Here is a 20,580-nt window from a genome sequence, read left to right on the forward strand (position 1 = left end):
TGCTGAACCGCTCGGTAAACCGGAACTTCCTCAGCTTTCAAGATGGAAGGAGAGAACTGAGTAACAAGTCCATGAAGTAGATCAGGTTGCTCCTTAAACAGATCTGGTAGATGTCTTCTCATCGCCTGCTCCAGCGCAGTTGCATGGCTTCCTGGAACTCCATACCATACTTTTGGGGAGCCAAAGTGATTATAGTTCACTGAATATAGGTGATGGTCCTCGACATGCTGTTACGAGAATAAAAAAATAACAAACATTTTTGGTGAAACTGAGAAAACCAAAAATAAAATAAATGATTAGAGATCTGTGAGAGTGTGATCTTACCCAACAAAACGTCGAGAAACACATGCCAACATAGAGCCATGGCACGACAACACCTGAGATATCACAAGGCTCATACGACAATAAAGAGCCAGGAAGACGAGGTAAGTTATTCAAGTTCCAACCAGAATATATGTATTGATCCACTTCAGTATCTCCAGTCAACATGTTGACTCCTTTGTAAAATCCACTTCCAAGCACCCGTCTCTCCAAGTCTGCCCCATAGTAGACCTGCCAACCACAGGTGACAGGACATCTAATGACAAAGCTGTTTACATAAACAACTAGCTATCTGGTTTTTTAGTTATATTTTAAGAAACGCTTATAACATTTTCATTTTTAGTTATTGTTTTGGGCTCAATTTTTTTTTTTTCAAGTCACAGAAATCTTTTAAGAAACCCACAAAATCTCTTATATAGGGAAGAATCTATTAAAATCTCATTTTTCCTATTTTTTATGATATGGTCTACTTATTTTTAGAATCATGAATCAAAAACCAAAAATATGTAGCCAGCCAGTCAAGGGGAATGTAAAATGTACCTCGACTTCATCTGTTGGTTGCTCAATGATCCTCCAGTACTCTCCTTCGATTTCGTTAACAGATGGGGCCCATTCGGTATCTGCAGCATTGTCTTTTCTTTCGAAGTATGATTTCTTGAAAGATCGATCATATTTCTCAAACTCCTTAAGAGTGAAATCTGAACCAGAGTTGAAACCAAATTTCTCTTCTTCGGTCTTCTCGGGAGAGGAAACAGAGCTAGAGACAGAGCCATGTATTTTCTTGGGTAAAGCCACACTCGGCTTTCTTCCTCGTTTACGTTTTCTTCCCTTAGGTTTCTCCTTCTTCTTCATGGCCTCTCTGTTCTGAAGCAGATCCACAATCTGAATACGGGTTGGGAACTTTGTCTCCTCCCATAAATTTCTCTCCATAAGCCGACAAGGAGGACACCATTTCAGAGGTGGTACGATTCGACAAATACCATACGGTTCGGCTAAGTGACGTATGCTTTCAATGTAAGCAATTGTATCTTCAAACTCCTAATAACCAAAATTCAGAATAAAAAAATATGGAAAAAACAAAACATCAACATAACCTCTGAAACACAAGATGGAGAACAATTAGTAATACCTCTGATGAAGGGTGGAATGTAATAGCTTCATCAATGTTTGGCCTCTTAGCTTTAGATGGATCCCATCTAGCAAGAACCTACATTATGTCAAAAATAGGTATTTGTAAGCCTTTATGGACTACATTGGATTGGTGCAAAGTAAAGTTTACGCTCAGCTCCGAGAATCACTTTGGCCTTACCTTCCGATGACGGGGACTAGTAGGAGGGTCTACATTAGTGTCCTTGTCCTGAAAAAAAAAAAAGGACATTAGTATGCTTGAGAAAAAAATCAAGAGAAAATTAAGATGGAGGAGACTACACTTTGATAACGAAAAACCTCACAGTTGGATTCCAATACTAAATTCAAATATAGTGATGGTGACATTAATATGCTTGAGAAAAACATCAAGAGAAAATTAAGATGCTAGGAGGACGCTACATTCTGATATCAAAAAACCTTAGAGTCGGATTTCCAATAAATCCAAATAGCAAAAGTAAATGAAAGCAAAATGGTGATGGTGAAATTAGTATGCTTGAGAAAAACATCAAGTGAAAATTAAGATGTTAGGAGGAGGCTACACTCTGATATTGAAAAACCTGAAAGTTGGATTTTCAATAAATAAAAATAGCAAAAGTAAATGAAAGCAAAATGGTGATGGTGAAATTAGTATGCTTGAGAAAAACATCAAGAGAAAATTAAGATGCTAGGACGAGGCTACACTCTGATATCAAAAACCCTCAGAGTCGGATTTCCAATAAATCCAAATAGCAAAAGTAAATAAAAGCAAAATGGTGATGGTGAAATTAGTATGCTTGAAAAACATCAAGAGAAAATTAAGATGCTAGGACGAGGCTACACTCTGATATCAAAAATCTAAATAGCAAAAGCACATGAAAGCAAAATGGTGCACGGGAAACCATGACTCATGAATCAACATTAGTAAATCAGATAAGTAACAGAGTGCAACATTTAAGGCAAAAGTCATAATGCAAAACCTACTTTACAGTCTCAATATTGTCAAATCAAGTATGTCAATATAGAGTAAGATCTGTAGCAATAACTATACCAAAATGACAATACTATATACATGATTCAACAATAAATCATCCTCATAACTACTCGCAATTAATCGATGAGATCTTTAGAACTATGGGATTATTCGAAGAATCATCCTTAGAACTACACGATTGATTGATAAATCATCCTTCGAACTACACGATGAATCGAAGAATCATTCTTAGAACTATGCGATTTTTTCGATGAATCATCATCGAAAACATATAAAGAACATCAAAAGCTTACCTCTTGGATCTGAGCAACACTGAAAGGTTCCATCGAATTGAAACCCATCACTTCATTCCACAAAACCAAGGGGACCCTAATAAGAACCGAGAAGACAAAAATGAGGTACCCCAGAGGATCAGACAACCCTAACCCTAAATCCAATTAAAGTGGTCAGCAAATGGTTAAAAACATATTTATAATAATAAGAATAAAATCTGAAGATATCATACCAATCAAAAGGACAGGTCAAAATCTCTTATCCCAAACTGTGAGTCTGTGACCATAAAATAGCTTAGGCAAGTAAAAGAAAAATAAAATACCCGGAATTTGGAAAATTAATTGACCTATTAGTAAACTAGTATTGTAGTAAAGTAGTAATGAGTAAAGGAGAAGCAATCCAGAACAAAAGCTAACCGATTAATTACCAGATAAAAATAAATTTACCATTAAAAAATACATAGATGACTTAAATTATCGAAAATAAGTTGTTAATAAAAGGTACTAAGACTATATAAGTTCACCTACGAAACTTGTGCGCTAAGTGTCTTTAAAATTAAATCACCCTGATTTATCGCATAACATATTCAAATATAATGAGCTCAGTATTATTATTAACATACTATAAAAATTGGATTTTTTTTTTAGCGTATTTAGACAGAGATAGACAAAATAAGAAGATAGAAGCGAGACTGTGGGAAGAGGACGAGGAAGATGGAGCACAAATAACCGCCAAAAACTTAAAAAACTCGTACGTACAATTCATTTTAATTTTTAAGTCAAAGGTACGACATAGACCCTCCACTTCTATGTTATTTACATTTTTGTGACCTTATTCTCTTCTTTCTCCTCTTTTGTCCCTCTTCCGTAGATTTTGTATGACATTTGATTTTTCGGTTCGGTTTGCTTCGGTTCAATTGAGCTAATTTGATTTTTTGGTTCAGTTGTGGTACTTTGATTCGGGTTCAAGTTTTTTAGATTTTGGAATATTATTCTGGAATAGATCAACTTTTGTATATATATTATTTGTATTTAATTAAAATTATAATCTTTGGTAAATTTAGGTCTAGCTGGTTTGATTTCTCGGCGGGTTTTGGTAAGATTATGTTCGGTTTATTTGTGCGGTAGAAAATCCAACTAGTACCATTGTGCTCGAGACTAAATGAAACATGTCTGAGTTAAAGAGAAAATGGTTGAGTTAAGAATGTAACCCAACAATAATTTTGGCCGAGTTTCTACTTGATGGTTGATTTGTCAAAAAATTGACTGAGTTAATACTTTGACACGTCTCAATTAAGCTAATTTTATTCTTTGGTTCAGTTGCGGTACTTTGATTCGAGTTCAAGTTTTTTTGATTCGGGTGCCGAGTTAGTAGCAAAAGATCAGTTACCAGAATAACATGCAATTACGGCCGACTTATGAAGCGATACGGCTAAGTTACGTCATTAAACGGCTGAATTTGGCAGTCATGTTTTTTGTTTTTTAATTACTGTAATAATATTTATGTTGCGATTGACTTATAGTTTTGTTTGGTGGCTGGTTTCATTAGGTTGATTTACATGTTCGCTTGGTGGCTTTCTTGCCACTTCATCATTAAAAAAATGACGTCGAATGAATCATTCCATGTCATCATCACCAAAAGAAATATGAAACTATTTTTTCTAGTTGTATTGTTCTTCACCTTGTTCAAAAAGGATTTACATGTTTTTTACCTTGTTCTTCACCTTGTTCAAAAAAGATTTACATGTTTTTTACCTTGTTCTTCACATCAACAGAGATATCCATAACTTAATTTTTGAACATACAATTTGTTATCGTCTTCCTCATTATTCTTCATTTTCTTTCTTCATGCTCTGATTATGTGATGGATCCGGTTCCAGTAATTATTGTTTTCGATAATTGGGTAAAAAACACAAATATGTATTTAATACCGACGATAGAGGGTGTAGAGTTGTGCAGATAGATGCGAAAAAGTTGTCGATGTAGTATTGTTGTAATACATTTGTTTACTTTCAGTTTCTTTCTTGTAATAACTTAGCCGAGAAGCAATATAAATCGTTTGTTAAAGTTCAGTTTTTTTTCTTTTAATAAGTCAGTCGCAAGCAATATAAATCAGCCGTCATATGAATTTACACAACATTTCGTCTTCCGTGAAGTATTATAACTCAGCTGCAAAGCAATATAAGTCAACCATCTTATGAATCTACGCAACCTTTCATCTTTTGTGAAGTATTATAACTCAGCGGCAAAGTAATATAAATCAACTGTCATATGAATCTATGCTATCTTTCATCTTTCGTGAAGTATTATACCTCAGCTGCGAAATAATATAAATCAGGCGTCATGTGAATCTACACAACCTTTTTTCTTCCGTGAAGTATTATAATTTAGCCGCAAAACAATATAAATCAGTCGTCATATCAATTTACGCAACCTTTCGTCTTCTGTGAAGTATTATAACTCAGCCGCGAAGCAATATAAATCAGCTGTCATATGAATTTACACAATCTTTCGTCTTTCATGAAGTATTATAACTCAGCCGCGAAGCAATATAAATCAGCCGTCATATGAATCTACGCAACCTTTTATCTTCCATGAATTATTATAACTCAGCAGCGAAGCAATATAAATCAGTCGTCATATGAATCTACGCAACGTTTCATCTTCCATGACAACATTATAACTCAACCGCAAAGCAATATAAATCAGACGTCATATGAATCTACGCCACCTTTCATCTTCCGTGAAGTATTATAACTCCGCCGCGAAGCAATATAAATCAGCCGTCATATGAATCTATGCAACATTTTATCTTCCGAGAAATATTATAACTCAGCTATCAAATCGAATATATCTAACAAATCAATCACCATATGTAAATCAACGACAGCGACAACAGTCGTAAAACATCGATAAAAACCGTCAATAAGCCGAAAAAACGGTTAAATCACGGACTATTGTCGGAACACTAAAAAACAAAGATTTGACACATACCAGAACACGAAAATATGAACACAAGTGTAGACGTAATGAGACATCAATGACGAGGGAGAGAGGGAAAGAGAGAAAAGACGATATTAATTGTAGTTACACGCAGTACACTAAATATATTAGCCCTGGGATTTTAAACCGAACCGAACCGAACCGAACCGATATTTTTGGTGTTCGGTTCGGTTTCGGTTATGGCGGCTGAACTGATCGGTACAATTTTTTTTTTTTCAAAAAAACCAAAATATTTTGGTTCGGTTTTCGGTTAACCGTTTTTTTTTTTAACTTTTTTTTTTAATTTTTTTAAATTTTTTTTAGGAAAAAAACTAATAAAACCGAAATTTACCCTAAAATAACCGAATTTACCCTAAAATAACCAAAATAACCGAAACCGAAAAAACCAAAATATTTGAAATAAAACCGAAAAACCCGAAATTATCTCTAAATAACCGAAAAATCCGATTTTTTCATGTTTTTAATCAAATTTTGGTTAATTTCGGTTTTGAAATTTTAAAACCAAATTAACCGAGAAACCGAAATAACCGAACCGAAATATATTTCAGTTCAATTCGGTAAGATTTTCAAAACTCAAAAAAACAGAAAAACCGAAATAACCGAACCGAATTCACCGAAATAACCGAAGTCCCAGGCCTAAAATATATGAGTAAATGTTTTTAAAATATATAATCTATATATATAAAGTTAACTTTGCTCACTTCTCCCTCCTCCGTATCAACATCCACCTAATCAATTTTTTTTGTATAAAAATATTATTTTTAATATCCATTCATTGCATATTTATTACTTATAATTAATAATAATAAAAAAAATAACGAATTAACTAAATTTAAATAAATTTTAAAATAGTATAAAAATAATATAATATTTCTAGTAAATAATATAATATTTCTAGTAAATAATAAAATTAATAACTATCTAAAATGAATTAAGTAAAATAAATGAAAATTTTAAAATAGTAAAAATAATACTATAAATTTGTTTTAGTAATAATGTTATTATTAAAATTATAACCAAAAAAATGATTATATTCCAAAATTTATAATGGGTTAATGAGTTTTAGAATGTTAGTAAGATTTTAATGCATGGTGGAGTAAAAAAACAAGTTATGTAATTGTATTTATAAAAATCTAAACATGAAAGAAAATTGAAGTAAAATATTAGTTTCTAAAAAACATATACCATCAAGATATCTTATTAAATTTTACTTATATCACAGAAAAAAATTAATTACTTAACTTAACTTAACTTTTAATTTTTGATCTAAAAAAAAGATAATGTAAATGGCGCACTTTTTTTTTGGGACAACTATGAAAAAGAATTTTGAAATATAATCTATCTAAAAAAACAAAATTAATGTGAGAAAATATAGAAAAAATGATATGTAAGCCGTTACAAAAAGTGGCATGTGATTTATGTAGCATATCTCATAAGCTATATTATCAACTTGAGCTACAGTTTTATAACATAATATAAAATATATATAACAAATATAACATAGATGTATATATATATATATATATTATCAAATGTTTTTAACCCAAAACATTGGTAAAAACAACATATTTAAAGTACACTATGTTTCTTTTTTTGAGAAGACGAAGATAGGGTTGCATCACAAAATTAACATATGAGATTTTAGAAAAATATGTAATTTGGATTAGTGAATAGATATTTATTGTAGGGTTTAAATGTTTCATCATTTAAGCATTTTTGATTTAGTCGGAAATTATATTATGGAAGATGATGCATTTGGACAACCTTATTGTAGCGACATAACACTAAAACTGTTCAAAACTTTGTATATTTGCATTTAATCTAAAATATTGATATGTTTAAATGGTCTCTATAATAAGGTCAACGATCGACATTGACGTTAGAACTTTTAAAATTATGTTTTCATGAGATATGAGTATGGAAGAACTCTTTAAAGATAAAAGGTAAGATGATTGTCGACAAAATTATTGCGACAATAGACAATATATGATATATATAGATTAGTAAAATAAGTACGGCATTTATATAGATTTATCTTTTAATCTTCAAATTATATTTATGTTCAGTGGTTCTTATTGATAAAAATTTTAACTAAAATCCCACGTAAAATCGCAAATAGATATAACCATTATAACAAATAAATATTATCTTCAAAAATATATATGTTGTATATCACTGAGTAAAGTAAGTTTAATATTTATATAGATTTATAATTAAAAGTTAGAATGATTATATTTGAGCTCAACAATTTTTACTGATAAAAAATATTTAAAATTAAAATCTACAAATTCTAGTATATTATAATATTTATACTTTTCTGCAACATTGGAGTAAATTTATTAACTTATTTGACATCAAAAGCCAATGGCTTCATTTAAAGATGTTTCTCTATTCTTCCAGGAAAAAAATACATATATATAGGTCTCCGACAGTTGAGCTTTATTGCAGCTGGACAGATAAAATCCAAGATAAAGAGAAAATATAATAAATAACAAACCCATAAAGATGGAACAAATCAGTCACTGACGTCTATTATTATGTCTTACATTGGATAAGATGTTTCTGAGCTCTATTGTTGGTTTCATTACTAAAACCAGTTTTTTGGACCAAGCCTTGCTTCTTTTCCAAGTACCATAGTTTGGTTGTCTTGGTGAATAGAAACTGGATTCAGGACTGTTTCTAGCTCACCACAGGATGCTGCTATTAGTCCTGGATACAAAGAATTGTAATTTGATTCAAATTTTCTGAGCATATTGATATATAAAAAAAAGTTTTGGATTTGAAACAATGACAAGAACTCTGACCTAAGAACAGAGGAGATACTTTCCCGGGTCTCGATTTGTACTCAGGATGGAATTGAGCTCCTATGAAAAAAGGGTGGCTTGGAACTTCTACTATCTCCATGCGCTCCCCAGTTTCATCTTTTGCAGCGAAAGAGAGACCCGCTTTCTCGAGGCTTGCAACCATATCAGGATTCACCTGCAAGAAACCAGTTACTTGTATCAAGAAATGGCCAAGCTTTCAGAAACTAAAATGTGTATTCAGGCTTGCAAGAAACCATACCTCGTATCTATGGCGATGCCTCTCATCGATAAACTCTTTGTTCCCATATCTGTAAAAAGCAGTTTACATAAAGTAGTAAAATGTAGCATTGGGAGAATTGAATTGGATCAAGTTTGATGGTTTCTTACAGTCTTGCGGATTTACTGTCCTTGACATGAAAATAGGCTCTTCTCGAGCCTAACCGCATTGTGCCTCCCATATGAGTCGTGGAGCCCTCAGGCATGAATATGATGCATGGAGTTTGGTTTCAGGTTCAAACTCTGTGCTATTTGCATCAGGCAAGCAGAGAAGTGAGCGTGCAAACTCGATGACAGCGATCTGCATCCCAAGACAGATACCAAGGAAAGGGATATTGTTTTCTCGGGAGTATGTTGCTGCAAGAATCATCCCCTCCATTCCCCTATCACCAAACCCTCCAGGGAGAAGAACTCCATCTGCGTCCTGAAGAAGCAAATTATGCTATGTTTTGAATCATCAGGCTTCTCAAAGATTGCCAAAAAAAAAAACAAATAACAAACCTTCAGTAACTTCCAAGCAGCCTCATATGCGCGTGAATCCTGCCCAAAAGAGATACAAATTCTGTTTTAGAGTATTCATTAAGAGGCATATTAGCATGAACGTGATTAACCACACTTGTTTACCTCTTTCTTGGTGGTCTTTTCGAGATCACAAGATGGAACCAAATCAACTACAAGCTTTTTCTGGATAGCCACAGAAGCATGGAAGAGGGCCTAATTAACCAATGAGCAGGGTCATTAAACCAAACCTTAAGAGTGATGTGCCATGAGAGAAAGTGATGAATAAGTTTACCTTCAAGACAGAGAGATAGGCATCTGAGAGATCTGTATATTTCCCCACGATAGCGATTCTCACCTGTAAAACATTTACTTGGGTTTCAAGAAAGAGACATCGAGTTTTGAAATACAGAAACTATTCAAATCTTTGGCAGTTGAGACCCACCGGTACATTTAAATTGTCACTAATGTCTACCATTGAAGCCCATTTGCCTAAAGAAGGTTCTTTAGCAATACCAGAAAGGTTCAGGACTTTTGAGATTGCTTCATGAGCCTTCTGATCCTGTTTCATGGGGACAACGAGAAGTGTTGCATCTAATGAGTTTTGTGATAACTTTCGAATATCATGCATCACAGTAGTTGAAAAATCGTACATTCAGCATCGAAGGAATGTGCCAGATGTTGTGAACATCATAGAGTGAGAAGATATTCTGAATCTGAAAACAAGTTTTCAAGCTGATTAACCGAGAGTTTTGAGTAACCAGGAGTACAAGACAACAAGGAAAACTAAAACAAGATGCATCATACCGGAAGATAGCAAAACCGAGATAGCTTTGCTTTTACATTCTCTTCAAGTACCTAACAGTAAAACAATGTTGGAGTTTGTATAATAGAAACAAGAAGATAGACACCAAGATGAACAAGTTACGTTAAAACCTTTGTGCTCCGACAAGCTATGATATTAGGTGTCAGTCTCAAGCTTCGTATATCTCTAATGCTGTGCTGTGTTGGTTTTGTTTTCTGAAATAAAAGATTCAAAACAAATGAAGTTTTTCAAAGACATATTACTTCTGGAAAATGTATATACATACCTGTTCACCAACAACACTGAGCACAGGCACAAGAGTAACATGGATCAGGCAGAAGTTATCAGGCCCTACACTGTATGATAATTGGCTAAGTTCTTCAGTGAAAGGCCTGGACTCATTATCTCCTGCAAAAACACAAAAAAAATCTCTGTTTTTATATACAGAAGAAGCAAACAAAAAAAAATCCAAATTCCATGTGTTAAAATGTTACCTATAGTTCCACCTAATTCAATGATGCAAACATCAGGAGGACCTTCTTTTCCATCAACAGGAATCATTGCAACTCTCTCAACCCATTCTCGAATTGTATCAGTGATGTGAGGAACAATCTAAAAATCCATTACCAACCAAAAACATATAACTCAAAGTTTATGATGATGAGAGAGTAGAAATGTTGAAACTATCTTTCATTTACCTGAACAGTCTCTCCTAAATAATCTCCTTTCCTCTCTTTATCCATCACATCTTCGACGTTTTGTTCCAGGATATAAACGTCGAAGATGAAGTACGTGCTTGTAACTGGAGGTGTTGTGAGTGGATTAGGAAAAGGAATTACTGCAAGCAGTGTTGGTGTTCTTCTTCAGTCCTGTGGTCTTCGCGTTACTTTTATCAAAATTGGTATCTTTCTTTCATTGAGTTCAAAATGTATATGTAATGTTTGCTTACGGAACACTCAATCTAAAACCAGTTTTTATTATTTCTAGATCCTTACGGAACACTCAATCTAAAACCAGTTTTTATTATTTCAAGATAACAACATCACTTACGGGAAGATTCAGCAGGTAACTAATTACATTATGTTTATCTTTGGATTTATCTGCAACAAGTTCATAACTAAAGTACTTTTGTTGTTGTCACAGTATGTGATGGATAAAGAGAGGAAAGGAGATTATTTAGGAGAGACTGTTCAGGTAAATGAAAGATAGTTTCAACATTTCTACTCTCTCATCATCATAAACTTTGAGTTATAAGTTTTTGGTTGGTAATGGATTTTTAGATTGTTCCTCACATCACTGATACAATTCGAGAATGGGTTGAGAGAGTTGCAATGATTCCTGTTGATGGAAAAGAAGGTCCTCCTGATGTTTGCATCATTGAATTAGGTGGAACTATAGGTAACATTTTAACACATGGAATTTGGATTTTTTTTTTTGTTTGCTTCTTCTGTATATAAAATCAGAGATTTTTTTTGTGTTTTTGCAGGAGATAATGAGTCCAGGCCTTTCACTGAAGCACTTAGCCAATTATCATACAGTGTAGGGCCTGATAACTTCTGCCTGATCCATGTTACTCAATAGAATAAGGCATTTCGTCAGAATGTTTTTCCACACTCACATTTTTTTTTTTTAACATTCATTATATTTTACATTGAAATGAACGTTTGAACTCTGGAAAGTCCCTAATTTATATTTATATTGGTGTTACAACAAACTCATTCTGTTCCTTAGGGATGGATAAACACAGATATGATATTGATTTAAGCCTTCTTAGCTCTTTTAATTGAAGCTTTGTTGATTGCATCAGAGATCTCTCTCCGTCTTTTCGCATTGTTTTTGTTGATCTCTCCAGTATTGTTGTTATTGGTTTGAGCGTTTGTTCCTCCAGAGCTCTTGTTAGCTGCTGCTTTCAATGCTTCTTGCACAAACACCTTCAATCTCCACAAGGTAACATCCGTCTATTCGAAAAACAGAGAGAAAACCGTTAAAAAACCTGAAATTTCTAATGCCAAAACCACAAAGAAATAAGAACACGATTTTGGTGTTTACCTGAACATCAATGTCAAGCTCAACTTCTGGTGCTCCAGCCGGAAAACTCGGGTTGCTCTCTGAAACCATTTTCAACGCTTTCGACAGATCCTCGGGAGAGAGTCGACCTAGTGCTGCAGATAGTCCCTTCTTTTCTTGAGTGGACAGTTTCCTGTTCATTTCAAATCCAAACGAAAACTCTGTTAAGGACCCTTCAATAAGACCGTTCATTAAGGGTAAAATGATTTAACAGAGGAGGCTATTAACCTGCATCTCTGAACTACTGATTCCCGGAGTCTCTCCAGCTCAAGATCGATCTCATATAGCTAAAGATATGTACAAAGAAAACTCATCAAACCGGAGCTACTATATAATCAATGGCCTGAAACAGAGCAACAAGTAGAAAAAGGTTTTTCAAAGTATTTTGCTTACTTCATTGCTTAAATCCCTAGCCATTTCCGCTTGTGCAGCCTCCAGAGTAAGCTGTTTATTTGCATGCTCCTCAGCTTCTTCGTCTGCTTGTTTCTTTTCCTGTTCATACCAAAGCAATTCTTCTAACACACTATTATAAAAAGGGTGATTAATTGGAAACTGAACATTTGGTTTACCTCTTCTACAAGTTTAGGCATTATGTGAATCCATTTCTCCTCGAATTTCTGCAACAGAGATTGAGCCATCACATAGACATCTTCTTTTGCTTCGTTATACTTCATCGCATTCTTGAAAACTAGCCTAACATCAGCATATATCTCCCGGACATTGCTATAATCTGAACCCTCCATTTTCTTTTTGATCGTTCCCAAGTCCATTGGCTTCTCTATAACCTGATAAGTAAATGAACACAAGCTATCGACATATATCAAAAAAATCATTTCAACATTTATCGAAAACAGTTGATTTCACCATACATTTAATTTGGCCTACAGAGTAAAATAGCAAAGTTTGTAATCTTTACCTTGTAATAATCATGGAGTCCAAGTCCTTTAACATCAACAGGCTCCATGAACGGCCATGCCCATTTATTTTGAGTAATCTAAGGTATTAGAAGACGGAAACGTTCAAATGCAGCAAACACTGAGCAAAAATCTTTGCTTGGCAAACTAAGGAAGCATCAAACGAAGTAAATCAAAATCCTAAGCTTCGTATCATCAGAAGAAAAAGTGATAAGTTTTTCTTGCTTACCTGACGAAACATTGTAGCAAATTGACGCATAAGTTCAGGGCTGGAAACATGTTTTCCCTTTGTTTTATCTTTACCAGCCGAGTTACATTTCGAGATATTTGGTTGAGAAATCGCAATCTTTTTCCCTCCTGAGTTACTCTTAGAAGTATTAGTTTGAGCTGCTCCATCTTTGGTAGAGTAAAAGTGTTCAACTTCCACAACTTTTTGCTCAAGCTGCCATCACATATAGCAGTAAGAGACTCGACACTAAGAGAGTCATGGCGTCAAGTGAAAAGCAATTCATTTTACCTGATTCACTCTTTCAGTAATATCATCTATGCAAGTCCCAAAATCCTCAAGCTCACTGACCCCATTTCCATTGAAAACAACAAGCTCCGAATTCTCGACATCACAGTTTTGCACAAGCACAGGTTCCTCCTAAACAGTGACACAAACTAATCAAGAAAAAGCTTCAACACAGCTCCATGCCTTAAAACAAACTGCATCTTTCTACAATAAACTCAAACTGGTAATTGAGTCTGTATACCAGTTCTAACTACTTAAAAGTGTTCAAATTGAACAAAGTTGAAGACTTTATGATAACCCAAAACCTCAAAAGAAGGTGACTTCACAACAGAAGTGCTAGATTATGAGACGGAATAAGCCAAAATGTAATAAACAAAGTCTGGGATTGAATCCAAACAGAGGCTGCAACTTAACCGGGAAGTAAAAATAAACTTATGTACCTTGACATGTACAGACATTAGAGAAGAGTAGTAGTGACTCACGAGAGCTTTTTCGAAGGATTCAGAAAGACAGACGCAGGTCGGAGGAAGAAGAAGAAGACGGAAGAGAACGCGTTGCTCCGGTTTAGGGTTTACAACGAATAGGCTTTTTTCGAAAACTCTTTGTATCAATATGGGCTTCTCTGTTCGGCCCATTAATAAACTATTATTACAATCAACTAACATTACAGACAATTACGCGGTTTTATTACCAGCTAAAATATCGGGTTTGTTGCATCTTCCTCTTTTTAAAAAAAAATGTAAAATTGACTTTTTAGTATTTTCATTTTCCTCTATAGAAAGAAAGAAAAAAAAAATCATCTGAAACGTCATATAAAAATAATTATCTTACTTTTTTGCATTTTTAACTATAATACTTTCTTAAAACCCATAAAATATTTTCCAAAATCGTCAGTTAAATTGCCTATAAATTTTATATAAAAGAAAAAAAAAATTAACAAGGAAGTTGCAAATGCTACACCTCGCTACATTGGGTGTATAAAAAAATACTTTTATAATTTAATACCTAAAATACGTTTTCCTACAATTCTCATGCATTTTTTTTGGTCCTCTTGGCATTGGCCATGCCATTCATGTTACTACAATTAAAAACACTCGATTAAAATACTTTTAGCAATTTTTTATTGACCAACATAAAATTCTGAAGACACATTGTTCCAAATGCAGTATGGAGCCTAACCATCCAACAACAAAATAATCTTATCTTATTAACTCTCAAATCTTTTTACATTAAATCTTGTCAAGATTCTCAATTCATTTTGATTATCCACGCGTACCTAACACTGATTAAGTAGCTTATTTTGGTCAAACATGTGGAGACACGGATTTAGTATATTCAAATATTATCCTGTTCCTTCTTCTTCAGACCGCCTCTGTATTAACATCGCAACATGTTCGTCACTACTTCTCCACGCCGCCATAGACGTGCTTTCCACTTATGTACTCCCCATTTTTACATCTATAAATATATTTTTTCGTAGAATTCTAACCCAACCTTAAAAAATATAACTCACATTTGTCTACCAAAAAAAATATATATATAACTCACATTTTACTTTCATCATCTTCATAGTATTATACTGTCTGGGATTTCTGAGTATAATTGTTATGTCTCCTCCAGCATTGATCGTGTTAGAAGATAGTTTAGCCCACAAATGGAGCAACGACGAGTGGCAGGGTTTCAACGTTTATTCAGGAGACCAAAACCCTAACCCTAACATTAACTTCTTGGTGAAGAAGGCGGCTCCGCAGAATCAGATGATGGTCTCCCGCCCATCGGTGAACGAAGAAAGCTTCAGAATGGTCTTGCCTCTGGCCATGTCTCCGCCAAGAGACAACGCGGTGCCGCTTCCTGTTCTTCCCCAACCGATGATGAAACAACGGAAGAAGTTTAGCCACCAAGAATCCATGCTTTCTCTAAGAAAAACTAGGTATCCCGAGAAAAACTTCTACCAAGAAGAAGAAGAATTCAAGTGCAATGCCTTCTGTTTATCCCTCCCTGGGTTTGGGAAAAAACCTGTGAGATCACCAAAAAGCGAGGATTCAATGAAGAAGAAAATGATCAAACCTTCATCATTCTCAGATTCAACTGCAGTCTCCCTAAGCGCTTCCCTCGAGAAATTCGAGTGTGGCTCATGGGCTTCAGCGACAGCTCTAGCCCGCGAAAGCGGTCGATTGTATTTTGATCTACCGGTGGAGATGATAAGATGTGGCGGTGGAGATGTGCAAGAACCTGTGAGTTCGGGTTTCTTCTTTGACAAGGAAACAGGAAGTCTTGCTTTGAGAAGTGTCCTAAAGAAGAGCAGTTCTCTGTCGGGAAGACAGCTAGGTGGTTCGGCAGAGACATCACCACAACGCCGTGTCAGATTCTCGACCATAAATTCGGATTCTTGCCCGGCTTCGCCACGATCTTGTATAACCCCAAGACTGTTGAAAGCTAGAGATGACTTCAATACGTTCTTAGCGGCACAGAACGCGTGAAAACACACCAAAAGAATATTTCTCAGCTCTCACTAATTAAGACATTACAATAATATACATTCGTATCTACGAATGCTCGGTCTGTATATATCAGTGGTGAGATCATGTATTCATGTTCATCTTCTTTTTAGATTCGAGGCTCCTCTACGTTACAAAATCGATGAAAGACATTGAGCATTTGAAAAATATGCTCTGCTTTGATTTCCTCTGTTTTTTTTCTTCATAATGCTCCTTTTTTTACGAATGTGAAAAGTACCAAATTTTTTCCTTCATTATTTTAAGATTGGTACATTACACAAAATATAAAATAAACGCCAAGTACTAAAACCTCGTACATTCTACAAATCCTGTTCCAACTTGATGCTAGGAAAGTGAAAGGAGGTATATGTAGATATTATCTTTACAAGATGAAAACTTCAACGCCAACAACAAAAAAAAAGAGTTTGGTTAGTAATTCACATATAAAAAAACATATATATATGAATCTCGGACGTAGATCCAAAACGCAAACGCGCTCCGGTCAAACGTGAAAGCAAACAGATGAGTTAGAAGAAGAAAAAACGTATCATAGGTATGTATCGTTATCGTGTTGCACCGTTTGGTTTTAGTAATTTTCAGGTTCTTGAATCAACGAAAACGCGAACGACGTCTAGAATCATGGCACAACAAATTGGACATTTCCCGCCATTGTATTTTAGTTCGTTTGCGCATCTCATGCATGTACACATGTGCCCGCATCTGCAGAAATCAAACGGAATAGATATATTTAATAACGTTTTTTGGAGTCACCACCAAAGCAAAGTAATATATAGGGTTACCTGTATAGAAGTGTTTCAATTTGGGTTTCGTTACAAACGCAGCATTTGCGTTTCAGGGGATTTTCAAGGTGAACTGACTTTTGAAGTCCGGCGTTTACGTCCAAACACGTTTTGACAGAGTCTCGTAACTCAGACATTTCTTGTTGGAGCTGTAAAATGCTTGATCTCAATTCGCTTATAATCTCCATCTCCTGAAACATTTTTTTAAATGAAATGTAAATGCCAGCCTCATCAAAACAGCTGATAGCGACATTTCAACAAGAAAAGAGAGGCTCACATTGGAATGAAGATTGTGCATAGGTGTTGAAGGCGCTGAAGATTGTGCATAGGTGTGAATAGGTGTTGGAGTAACTCCTATGTCCTGAGAACTCCATGATCCTGCCGGAGACGGTGCAAATATCTGCGACGACGATTGGCTTAAGTCATCTCTGTCTTCATCTTTCTCTTCTTCTTTATCAGCTTCTTCAATCCGCTGAGCTGGATGTGTCTGAACACGGGACATTATAAGCTTATCGATCTTCTCTTGTAATCCGCTCTGGAGGAAACCCGAAACAGTTCCTCTGTTTGAACCATAACCAATATTAAGATCTTTCTAGAAAGTAATAAAGAAGGGTTTTTGACTTTGGTTTACCTCTCGAGAAGTCTACATATATCGTCTTTGTCAGATCTAGTGTTCATCACTTCCAGATACCGAGATTTCCTCAGATCTTCCCAATAAGTCCGAGGCCGAGATATTTCTGTAAACCAGTCATTGCTCATGTCTCCGTAATAAGACTGCTCATCCTCATACTCTTCTTGCTCTTCCCATCTGTTTTGGAACGAGGTTTCTTGTCTCTCAAGGAACGGTGTCTCTTCTTGAGTTCCATGCTTACCGCTTTCAACCTTGTCTGTTACCTCGTTGCCTAGTATCTGCGGTTCTTGATAATCAGTTACGCTTGTGATCATAGGGCTAGTGCTATTAGAATTTCTTTTCAAAACTTCAGTTTCGTTCTTGCGTAAGATTGCTTCCTCTGTGTTGCGGTTTTGAGGGCTTGAACGCTCTGTGGAAGGAGTATCTGGGATAACACTGATTTCTCTTGATCGCAATCTCTCTGTTTCTACGATGGATTGTTGTTGACACTTCATTCGTTCGGCTTCAGAGGAGGCGTTTGCTGCATTTTCCCGGAATTTTTCTCTGTTGCAATTTTAAGACTGAGGAGATGAGAAAATCAAGTTCATGAACTAGTGGCGTAGCCAAGCTCGAAGTCAACGCTAATGCATACGGCATACCTTAGATGAAGAATTTTAGAACAAGGTTGGACTCGATACAAATCACCTTTCGTGCTACCGCGATGACGATCTTGAATCGCTAGACCGCGTTTGAGACTCCTTAGCCGCAACATTGACTGTCCAAAACAAAAACAAAAAACAAGACTTCACCTTTTTTACAGTGAAACCTTAAAAAGGTTGTGAGCTGTTTTGTATAAGTGATGCAAAGTACGTACCTGGAGGCGACCGCGCTGAGAAAACCTAGAAACCGCGTTGCGTCCAAGAAGCGATTCCAATTCGCGGTGGCGTTCTCGTACCATATGCACAAGCAAGTCTGACAACGCTTGCCGTCCTCGGATTCGTGGCGAACAAGTAACCACCGGAAAACTTCTTTGCTCCGTCGTCTTCGGCGTTTCGACGGCACCGACATTATCTCGGGGAGTTCGCTTCTGTTCGTTACTCAATCTCCGTACCATTTCACCGACACGGCCCCATTTGCTCTCACCGGAATCAGAAACCGTACTATTCGGAGTCCCAGATTCAATCTCCAACGTCTGACCAGGACTCTTCGACTCGTTCTCCGACTCAGAGTCGCCGTCGATGGGTGGATCCGGAATGTGGATTTCTTGAACGCTCGCTTCTGAGCTGGTGCTCTCTGTTGATCGACCATTAGATCGGTTCAGCCTTGCCTCCCATATCTGCACAAGAGAAGAAGCACCTCCAGGACTGTCTGTAAAGTTATTCCCTTTCCTCGAACGTGGTTTCTCCGGCGATCCAAGACGACAGTTGTTGTTCTTTTTCCGCTTGTTCCCGATCAAAGAATTGACTCTGTTCTGGGAACCCTCGTCGGAGATCTCCGGAGGAGCAGTTTTCACTAGAGCTTTCAGATTCTTCTTGAAAACGAAATCGTCTTCGCTGTGCCGTTGGTTGCGATCTCTAAGGACACATCCGAAGCTAGGTCGTAACGAGGCCATTAAAGCCAATTGACTTATCTGTCAACGATTGCAAACACAAAGACCCATCTCTGATTTGGATCTTAGAGAAAAAGATCGATCCAAGGTAATGAAATAGAAATCAAAACCTTTCTCTTTTGAAAGGGAAAAGAACAAAAAAGTTGGTTTTGTTTTAGCTAAAAACAGAGCAACCAAAGTGGTGTGTTAGAATCGTAACGATGAAGAAACAGTTAATTCAAGTGAAACAGTATGTTTTGTTATATCTATATTTAGACATAGCACTTAACATTGATACCAAAATAAAATATTTAGACATAGCGACGAAAAGTAAAAGAAAAAAATGTGAGTCATAGAATTGTTCTGAGTCTATCCTCTAAACTTGGAAACGTGTCGGAGAGAGAGAATAAAAAAAAAACAGAGTGTAAAAAACAGGGGAAGACAGATTCGGACGAAGACAAAGTATATGTTGAGGTCTCGAGGAAGCTTCTACAAGTTGTTTTGTGAAGTTCTTTAGCGATGGAATGCAGTATTAAAGATCATTTAACTTTATTGGTTAGTAGTTATTTCTCCTAATTAGATGATTAATTAATGAAAATGAAAGCGTTGAGGTGGAGGGTCCAAAAGCGGAGACTCCAAAGGAGCCGTTGGGTTGAATTAGCCGTTGGCAAGTAGGGACTTTTAATTCACACTTATTAGTTTTCTAATTATCTTTAAAAGTTTTTTTTTTTTTTGGTGTGTCTACCATTAAACTTGTGGTTAGTCTGTTTTTTTTTTTTCATGTATTGGTTTGATAATTGAAGGGGAAAAAGATATTGGTTTCAACTGTTTTTGGTTTTGAAAAGAAAATAAAAATCATTACAATTTTGTGTTTGGTTTATTTTTACTTAAAGTGGGTTAATTTTAGATTTTAAATGTTTTTTATTTTAAATTTGAAATATATTTAATAACTAGAGAAGTTATTTATAGAGCATGAGAAGTCATTTAGATTTCTATATGTACAACAAAATATCAGTTGAACTGGAATTACATTTGGATCAACTACTCTCTTACTTAGGTGGAATTAGTTAGTTTGATTTATCTTCAAGATTTTGTTCCTAACTTAAAAATTACATACTGAAGTTGTGTACTATATAAAGTGTAGACGACGATGTCTAGTGTTTTAAATGTAGGAATATTATATAAGAAAATTAATAAGTAATTGTACATATGTTTTAAATAACTAAAAAAGAGTTTATAAGTACCAAAGTGGTATAGATAAAAATTCATATATATTCTAAAGATATAAGATTCGTTTCCTATGAGTTATGATCTACTTCATAAATCATAACTCTCTAGCACTTCTTTTTGATTCTACTGCCTTTCTTTAATATTCTTATATCAAAACCAAAAAAAAATCAGTTGAGTTCGTTTGAATGAAACATTGAAGTGCCGTAAAACATGGTTGCGACTTGCGATCAACAATCTTCTTGGTTTTCTTAATAATGAGTG

General features: G+C 35.3%; 4 protein-coding genes and 2 pseudogenes across 5 annotated transcripts; 2 read left to right on the top strand and 4 right to left on the bottom strand.

Moving 5' to 3' along the window:
* Nucleotides 1-1,528, bottom strand: part of LOC104699235 — a 3,762-nt pseudogene extending 2,234 nt beyond the window's left edge.
* On the bottom strand, nt 8,303-10,920 carry LOC104699237 (annotated as a pseudogene).
* On the top strand, nt 11,245-11,701 carry LOC104792247 (CTP synthase-like). Its single transcript, XM_019246917.1, has 3 exons — nt 11,245-11,292; nt 11,379-11,496; nt 11,585-11,701. The coding sequence occupies exons 1-3, from the start codon at nt 11,248-11,250 to the stop codon at nt 11,677-11,679; spliced, it is 258 nt and encodes an 85-aa protein (XP_019102462.1). The 5' UTR covers nt 11,245-11,247; the 3' UTR covers nt 11,680-11,701.
* On the bottom strand, nt 11,769-14,178 carry LOC104792246 (transcription factor GTE1). 2 transcript variants are annotated; one of them, XM_010518354.2, is made up of 9 exons: nt 14,076-14,178; nt 13,597-13,725; nt 13,309-13,521; nt 13,082-13,159; nt 12,735-12,950; nt 12,559-12,657; nt 12,394-12,452; nt 12,148-12,298; nt 11,769-12,056 (listed from the first exon to the last, which is right to left on the bottom strand). In XM_010518354.2, exons 3-9 carry the CDS (start codon nt 13,336-13,338, stop codon nt 11,859-11,861), a joined length of 831 nt encoding a protein of 276 aa, XP_010516656.1. In that variant the 5' UTR covers nt 13,339-13,521; nt 13,597-13,725; nt 14,076-14,178; the 3' UTR covers nt 11,769-11,858. The 2 variants fall into 2 exon arrangements, with proteins under 2 accessions (XP_010516656.1, XP_010516655.1); XM_010518353.2 differs by having other exon boundaries at nt 14,034-14,149.
* Nucleotides 15,023-16,317, top strand: LOC104792248. Its single transcript, XM_010518358.2, has one exon. The coding sequence runs from the start codon at nt 15,201-15,203 to the stop codon at nt 16,071-16,073; it is 873 nt and encodes a 290-aa protein (XP_010516660.1). The 5' UTR covers nt 15,023-15,200; the 3' UTR covers nt 16,074-16,317.
* On the bottom strand, nt 16,372-19,579 carry LOC104792249. Its single transcript, XM_010518359.2, has 6 exons — nt 18,376-19,579; nt 18,161-18,276; nt 17,523-18,065; nt 17,169-17,451; nt 16,892-17,082; nt 16,372-16,811 (listed from the first exon to the last, which is right to left on the bottom strand). Exons 1-6 carry the CDS (start codon nt 19,111-19,113, stop codon nt 16,688-16,690), a joined length of 1,995 nt encoding a protein of 664 aa, XP_010516661.1. The 5' UTR covers nt 19,114-19,579; the 3' UTR covers nt 16,372-16,687.

Source organism: Camelina sativa, chromosome 6, assembly GCF_000633955.1.
Source record: "Camelina sativa cultivar DH55 chromosome 6, Cs, whole genome shotgun sequence".
Classification (NCBI taxonomy): domain Eukaryota; kingdom Viridiplantae; phylum Streptophyta; class Magnoliopsida; order Brassicales; family Brassicaceae; genus Camelina; species Camelina sativa.

What these genes read in the sequence shown, in the direction of transcription:
- LOC104792247 (XM_019246917.1), top strand. Translation starts at nt 11,248, where the DNA reads ATGGATAAAGAGAGGAAAGGAGATTATTTAGGAGAGACTGTTCAG. An exon ending in ATTTAGGAGAGACTGTTCAG is followed by an intron (nt 11,293 to 11,378) that starts GTAAATGAAAGA and finishes ATGGATTTTTAG; the next exon opens with ATTGTTCCTCACATCACTGA. An exon ending in TGAATTAGGTGGAACTATAG is followed by an intron (nt 11,497 to 11,584) that starts GTAACATTTTAA and finishes GTGTTTTTGCAG; the next exon opens with GAGATAATGAGTCCAGGCCT.
- LOC104792246 (XM_010518353.2), bottom strand. An exon ending in TTACTGAAAGAGTGAATCAG is followed by an intron (nt 13,522 to 13,596) that starts GTAAAATGAATT and finishes ATGTGATGGCAG; the next exon opens with CTTGAGCAAAAAGTTGTGGA. An exon ending in TGCCTAAACTTGTAGAAGAG is followed by an intron (nt 12,658 to 12,734) that starts GTAAACCAAATG and finishes TGGTATGAACAG; the next exon opens with GAAAAGAAACAAGCAGACGA.
- LOC104792248 (XM_010518358.2), top strand. Translation starts at nt 15,201, where the DNA reads ATGTCTCCTCCAGCATTGATCGTGTTAGAAGATAGTTTAGCCCACAAA.
- LOC104792249 (XM_010518359.2), bottom strand. Translation starts at nt 19,113, where the DNA reads ATGGCCTCGTTACGACCTAGCTTCGGATGTGTCCTTAGAGATCGCAAC. An exon ending in ATATGTAGACTTCTCGAGAG is followed by an intron (nt 17,452 to 17,522) that starts GTAAACCAAAGT and finishes TGGTTCAAACAG; the next exon opens with AGGAACTGTTTCGGGTTTCC. An exon ending in ATTGAAACACTTCTATACAG is followed by an intron (nt 16,812 to 16,891) that starts GTAACCCTATAT and finishes TGATTTCTGCAG; the next exon opens with ATGCGGGCACATGTGTACAT.